Here is a 7682-nt window from a genome sequence, read left to right on the forward strand (position 1 = left end):
AAAAAGTGGAATTGTAAAAGACAATGAATTTAAAGATTGAATTGAAAGGTGTTAAATTGTAAAGCATAATTTAAATTGTTGGAAGATAAATCCATAATTAAAATGTGTTGGAATTTTAAAGCGTAGAAAATCAACTCAGAAAAGATAAGCACAATTACAACCATGCTCTGAATACCACATGATGTGAGTTGATTTTAGGATTGTACATTTTATGGGTTGCACTTTGTTTATGATTTTTTTTTTGAATTAGCAAAGATGAACGAGAAGAGAGAAAGAAATGGGAATGGTGCACACCGAAAACGACATTGTCTTCCCCAAGCGCCATTGTTTGAGTCTCGATAAGGGACTAGAAAAGGAGCGTTCCAAGACAGACTCCCAAAACGAATTCAAACAAAAATAAGTTGGATGAAAATAATACCTGGGTTGGAAGAATATGAGCGTCTTGGCATTATGGGCCAAAGAACGAAAGAGAAGGAGCATCGTCGTCAAGAAAAGAGAATCGAGAGAGGAAGAAGAAAATAGTGTAATCCAAAAATTGAAAATATTATTTAGAATAGACTTTTTATGATGCTCAAAACTTGAAACTCATAGTAAATTTCATTCATATTTACAAATATATGTATATGACTTATTATGATGGGTAAGTATATAATCATCATAATAATCATCATAAAATGTCATTTTTCTATTAGTGTATATGATTTTTTTTTATGATTATGTTTGATGGAATTGAACATTTTTTAATTATTAATAAAACATTTCCTTTAATATATATATATATATATATATATATATATATATATTTATTTATGTTGAAAAAATATTTTAACTATATAGATGAACAAATATAGGTTGAAGTGAATGAGTAATATATAAAAGAGATTAAAATTTTAGTTTACACTTTTTTTTATAAAAAATATATTTATATATATTTTTGTTATTTTTAAATTATATTTTAAAATATTAAATACTTTGTTGAGACCTTCTATTAAGTTTACAATAAAATAGATGATTTTGTAAGTTTATATAATCAACTAATTAGGTTCTACTTTTATACACATGTAGAATATATTAATACATAAAAATACTAATGATTTATTTTTTCTTCTAACAATTGATTATTAACTTTTTTATGTTTGATTAGAAAAGTCAGATTCGTGTCAGAAGTTAAAACGCACGTTTACGTTTAGAAGAAGCAATTAATTTATTCACTTCCGTTATTAGCAGCAAATATTACGCCGACGAAAAATCAAATACATTTTCCTTGTTAAAAGCTAGAAAATAAAAAGTCGAATCTTTAGTCTACTGTAAAAGTTGCATATAAATAACTTTAGGGGTCCAAATTTAAAACATTGTCTAAATTTTTTTTATTTTTTTATTTTTTATTATTATTATTATTATTGTCAAATTCTCCCTCCATAACTTCTCCTCTACTTCTATTAATTATAAAAATTTAGTTTTAATTTTTTTTAAATTTAAAATAATCTTAATTGAAACATAAATTCAGTTACCTCTACACCTCCTTTATCTTTCTTTTAATTACAATACTTCTATTGTTTTTCATTAACAAGAAGTTTGTTATATTTCGTTGTTCTCCGACGAAAAGATTTTTTTTTTTTAGTTTTATACTTCATTTTTTATCTCACTATTTTTTATTTTTTTTTAACTTCAAAAAAATAAAATAAAAAATAAATTATTGAAAACTCATCTAGCATTAGTAAAAACATGAGAAAACTTACTTCAATTACGACTATTTGAAAATAAAAAAAATATATCACATTTTTCTATGGTTAAGACGCAATCTGGTAATTTTTCGGGTTTGACCAACCCTGAAGTGGTTTCCATTTATTTATTTTTTATTACTGATAAAAAATGTAATTGGTAACTTTTCAGAGGGAAATTTCAATTAACAGGAATATAAATATCAAAGATATTATACTTTAGTTTTGTTAAAAAAAAATTTAACTAGGAATATTCACAACTTTATCTATTACTAATATTTAAAAAATTATATAACTAGTCAACCGGATAAATCAAGGGTGGTTTTGACAAAAAGAGATTGAATAATGTATAAATGAAATATGGTATTGTAAAGTCGTAATTAAGAAGATAAAAAGAAAAAATTGGCTAATTGGTAGCACTCTTTAATTTTTATACACGATTTTCTGATCTTTTTTCAGTAATTTTAATTTTCACATTTAAAAAAAATGTATTTTTTTGTTAAATCATCAACTTCTGATGTTTTTTATTTTGGTTGGATTAAATTCTAATCTTAATATTTTATTTACAACAAACAAGAGAACATGTTCCACTCTTTCCGCACTTCTATTATATTAAAATAATATATTTAAAAAAGTAAAAAACGTAAATAATAATTTTAAATTTAGGAATTATGCATTTACTTGTAAATAGAAAGACTATACAATTATATGTTTTGCCAAATAATAAAATTATTTTAATTTGAAGAAAATATATTTTTACTTAAAATGGTACAAAAAATTATAGAATGGTATCTCTTTACTCTTTTATTTAAGTTTTCATAAAAAAATTAATTAAATATAAAAAAAGCATATGCAAAAGCGAGGATGGGACCAAAATTAGAGAGATGTTTTAAAATTTTGAAACATAAATCATGATAGAAAAAAAATTAAATGATCAGAGTTAGAAATTAAGAATTAAAGGACCAAAGTTTTAAATAGCTAAAAATATTTACTATTTTCTAAAAGGTTTTTTCAGTAACTGGTAATTAGTAAAAGATATAAAAAGCATTCTTTAATTAAATAATTCAATAATAAATGTCTATATTAGAAGCTGGTAGTGAAAAGATACAAAACAAATTCTTTAAATGGCAGCATGTGCATTATTTAATGATAAGTGTAAAATTCATAATTCATTAATTAATGAATGTCTATATCTAATGGTTGGGTAGACCAATTTAGTTCCATGGTACCCAAATTATCCAAGAGTGCAAATTTCCACATGTGATGTACACAACTACCGAAGTTAAATGACCCTAATGCCCCCGCAACCCAAAAGTACACAACAATGAAGTAACATGATAAAAAACAAAAATAACTTTATGATCAACTATATATTGTGTACCTTTTTTCCATTTTCTTCCCAATTTATATTCTCTAATTCTATGTTTATATATATATGTGTGTGCATGTTCATAGACATAGTTCACTAAACCTGGCATAAGGTGGTAAAGCATACTAAGCTTGTGATCAATATCATCTGTGATCACTGAGAAAAAAGAGAGAAATATGAGAAGGGAGTTTCATCCACTGTTAAGGGGAGGGAGAGGGCATAGCAAGTATAAACATGGATTTTCTGCAGCTGAAATGGAGTCACTGGCAAGCATGTGTGAGGTTGTGTTGCCTCCTTTGCCTATGGATGCTTTCAAGAGCAGAAAAGAAGACCAAGCTGGTGATGACGACACCAAGCTTCTGCAGTCCTTCTGTGACATTTCTGGTTCTCGCTATCCAATCCCTCATGAGGTATATATATGTCTTGTACTGGAAAACATATACATTTGTTGTCGTAATTTTCTGTCAAATTTGATCTTGGTTTTCATATTTAAAACAGATGTTTTTGTTTGGTTGCTGAGTTTTTGATAATTACAGAATTTTTGGTCTGTGTTTGAAGAGCTTAGGACTAAACTCAATTTGACCGAAGTTTGATCTTAGTTTATATATTTTAAAAATGATGATCATTTTCGTTGTTCTGTTCTTATAACTGATGAACTCTATCTGCATTTAAAGAGTTCATGATATCTAAAATTAAAAATTAAAAAAAATTAAGATACAATTTATTCTATAGGATTATTATTAGTATACAAGTATAGTATTGAATTAACAGTTTCTTCATCACATGTTTTCCTTCTCTGATTTGCAAGAAATTACTCTTGACAAGAAACAGCTGGAGTGTGTAAGTGGGACCCACATGGTTCCCATATGCTAATTTCTCAAATCCTTGCAGTTCTGCATTCTCTGAATGTGTGTGTACCTTCATGAACTCATAACAAGGGAAAGAAAGTAATTTCAAAATGCAGATTGAAATTCACCTCTGGTATGAGATTGAAGTACAAGGATTGATACACGTAACTGAATATGTAAATCATTAAATGAGTTGGCGATATCATTTGACCTTATACCTTAAAAAAGTAACTCATAATAACTGAGATTGTCGCAGCTACTCATTACTGTCTCTGTCTGTCCTTGTCATGCACTTGAAAGAATACTGTTTTCCATCAGTTTTACTTACTTTGAGTGGCATTCACACACTTGTGAAAAATTGCAGAAAAAAAAAGTTAGGATGAGTTTGTATCCTAAATACTAGTGCATACCATTTTTCTGGAGCACATATAAGAAATCCCCTGTTTTAGAATGTTATCCCAGTACGGATTGAACCATATCCACTGTATCGTTTGGTTCGATATATTTAACTCTATTTTTTTCATTCAAAACCACTTGCTGCCATAATGAAGCTTCCGAAGTTAAGATTCTAGTGGTGATAGGGACCAAGGTAACTAATATTTAGTCTAGACCCTATACTTCTGAAATCAATTTATTATACTTTTAAGTGCAACTGTTATAAAAGTATTATTGATATCTATTTTATTTTATTAGACATTAACTTTTTTTATTAAAATATTAAAAATTTGATTTAATTTTATTGTTTTTTTTCCCCAAAAAATAACATGTAATTAGATAAAAATAAATAAATGGGTATTCTTCATATCTCTCATATATGGTAGAGGAAATTTTTTTAAAAAACTCTTTAAAACTGAACCAGCACAGTAATATTTGTTAGATTAGTTGAGTAATCCTTTGTCGGCAATCTTCATATCTCTCATATATCGTATTTTATTTTCAATGGTAACAGGTTGCTGAATTGCTCACAAATACGAGCTTAATTGAAGCACTAATACTGGTAAGAGTGGTTTTATGGATGCTGGCTACAAGGTTGGGCACCTTGTTGCTTTGTGGTTTCCTCTGTCTTGGTGAGAAATGGCCATATATCAACAACTTTTCAAACATGTCTTTGGAGAAGAGAGAAAAGATTGTGCAGAAGTGGTTAAAGCATAGGTTCCTCACACCTATTAGACTGGCATTTGTTTATGTCAAAGTCTTGTGCCTTTATTCTTTTTTCTCTATGGTATTGTTCAGCCTTTGTCCAAAATTCTCTTATTAATTGTTACTTGTCATCTGCACTAATGATTTCCTATAACATTATAACATTTCTCTACCAAACAAATACTCTTGCTCCCTCATTTGTTTTATTTCGTCTCCTTTTTATTTAGGCTTGTTAGTGTTTTTCTAAACTAAGTTCTTCCGTAAATATTTTTTTTATTGAGATTAAAGTTATAGACAATCTCTTGAAATTTTTGCAGGTTGATGAAAATGGTGATAACCCAGCATGGAAAGCCATTGGATATGAGGTATCAGATAATGAGAAACAGAATAATGTCTCCAATAATAGGCCCCTTGAAAAGGGGACTATAGAAACCATGCATGAATCTGATTCAACTCTTCAACAATCTCTGGCCAAGAAAGGCCTCAATGTTACACTGGACTTCAAAAGCAACATCCTCAAAGTCAAATGTGATGCAGTAGTTGTTGGGTCTGGTTGTGGTGGAGGTGTTGCAGCTGCTGTTCTTTCAAGTGCTGGCCACAAGGTGGTTGTTCTTGAGAAAGGAAACTATTTTTCTCCTCAGGACTATTCATCTATAGAAGGTCCCTCCATGAAGCAACTATATGAAACTGGAGGGATCCTTGCTTCTGCGGACTCCAGAGTACTGATTTTGGCAGGATCAACAGTGGGTGGTGGCTCTGCTGTTAATTGGTCAGCCTGCATTAAAACACCACACAAGGTGCTGAAAGACTGGTCTGAGGGCCACAAGCTTCCCTTCTTTTCAAGCCAAGAATATCTCTCTGCAATGGAGACTGTATGTGAAAGGATTGGAGTCACAGAAAACTGTACACAAGAGGGATTCCAAAATCAAGTGCTGAGAAAAGGGTGTCAGAATCTTGGCCTCAAAGTTGACTATGTGGCAAGAAACTCTTCAGGTAATCATTACTGTGGCTCATGTGGTTATGGCTGTCCAAAAGGAGAGAAACAAGGGACTCAAGCTACTTGGCTTGTAGATGCAGTTGACAAAGGTGCAGTAATAATAACAGGATGCAAAGCTGAGAAGTTATTGTTGGAAAGCAACAGGAGTGGAAATGGCAGAAAGAAGAAATGCTTGGGAGTGGTGGCAAAAGTCTTGAACAAAGTAGTCACAATGAAGCTACAAATTGAGGCTAAAGTGACAATTTCCTCTGGTGGGGCACTTTTGACACCCCCTTTATTAATCTCTAGTGGACTACATAATAAGAACATTGGTAGGAACCTCCATCTCCACCCTGTCCTAATGACATGGGGATACTTCCCAGAATCAAATAATTCAGAATTTAAGGGCAAAGTCTATGAGGGAGGTATAATAACTTCAGTCCACAAAGTGCCATCAACAGACTCCAAATCCGATTCAAGAGCCATAATTGAAACCCCTTCGTTAGGACCAGCATGCTTTGCTGCACTTTTTCCTTGGGAGTCAGGACTAGACTTCAAAGAAAGAATGCTGAATTACCCCAGAACTGCCCATTTAATCACAATTATAAGAGACATGGCTTGTGGACAGGTGACATCAGAAGGAAGGATCATCTACAAGTTGAATGAAATTGACAGAGAAAACATGAGGGCTGGCATGCAACAAGCACTGAGGATTCTAATAGCTGCAGGAGCAGTTGAGGTAGGCACACACAGAAGTGATGGCCAGAGACTCAGGTGTAGTGGCGTTAGTGAAGATAAGGTGCAAGAGTTCTTGGACAGTGTGTGTCCAATGGAGGGAGCACTTTCACCAGGTGATAAATGGAACTTGTATAGTTCTGCACATCAAATGGGGAGCTGCAGAATGGGGGTCAATGAAAAAGAAGGTGCAGTTGATGAAAATGGAGAGACATGGGAGGCTGAAGGGTTGTTTGTTTGTGATGCTAGTGTGCTTCCTACTGCAGTAGGAGTCAATCCCATGATCACAATCCAATCAACTGCATACTGTATCTCTAATAGAATAGTAGACTACCTTGGAAGAGGTCAAATCTCAGAAGTTCCTTGAATTTTCGTCATCACTGGAGGCATGCAATTCCAGTTTGATCATCAAATTAGGTGCCTTTTAATACAAAAATAAGTTTTCAAATAGAGTTATTTTCATTTTCATGCACCTTTTGGTAAAGAAAATGTTTAGATTAGAGAAGGGACACATGATGGAATTTATAATCTTCATCTCCTATTAAGAAAGCAAATATGAGAATTGATTAAGTAATTGTGTGAATAGAAATATGGGGATTTGTTAATTCTTATTGGTATCTGGGGATATTTAATTCGAGTTTTCATTTTCCTTTGCTCGGTAAAGGTACTCTTGTATATGGAAACAAGAAAATCAATCACATAAAAATCTCATGTCTGCTTATATTTCAAATGTGAATAAGAATAAGAAATGTCATTGTCATTTCTCTTATACAATAATGAAACCAATTATCCATAATGTGTAGAAGTGTCAAAAAGTGAAAACTTTTATTTAATCTTTAAATATAAAAAAAAATATAAATTAGTCCTTTTATATTATAACTTAATAATAAACA

General features: G+C 31.1%; 1 protein-coding gene across 1 annotated transcript; it reads left to right on the top strand.

Moving 5' to 3' along the window:
- Window positions 1–3068: 3068 nt before the first annotated feature.
- Window positions 3069–7394, top strand: LOC137825867 (long-chain-alcohol oxidase FAO1). The gene is made up of 3 exons (XM_068631663.2): window positions 3069–3500; window positions 4888–5160; window positions 5396–7394. Exons 1-3 carry the CDS (start codon window positions 3267–3269, stop codon window positions 7154–7156), a joined length of 2268 nt encoding a protein of 755 aa, XP_068487764.2. The 5' UTR covers window positions 3069–3266; the 3' UTR covers window positions 7157–7394.
- Window positions 7395–7682: the final 288 nt, after the last annotated feature.

Source organism: Phaseolus vulgaris, chromosome 11 (assembly GCF_051622355.1).
Source record: "Phaseolus vulgaris cultivar YP4 chromosome 11, ASM5162235v1, whole genome shotgun sequence".
Taxonomy (NCBI): Eukaryota; Viridiplantae; Streptophyta; class Magnoliopsida; order Fabales; family Fabaceae; genus Phaseolus; species Phaseolus vulgaris.

Excerpts from the sequence above, each read along its gene's own strand:
- LOC137825867 (XM_068631663.2), top strand. The coding sequence starts at position 3,267 with ATGAGAAGGGAGTTTCATCCACTGTTAAGGGGAGGGAGAGGGCATAGC. Across the intron at positions 3,501-4,887 it reads GCTATCCAATCCCTCATGAG|GTTGCTGAATTGCTCACAAA; the intron begins GTATATATATGT and ends CAATGGTAACAG. Across the intron at positions 5,161-5,395 it reads TTTATTCTTTTTTCTCTATG|GTTGATGAAAATGGTGATAA; the intron begins GTATTGTTCAGC and ends AAATTTTTGCAG.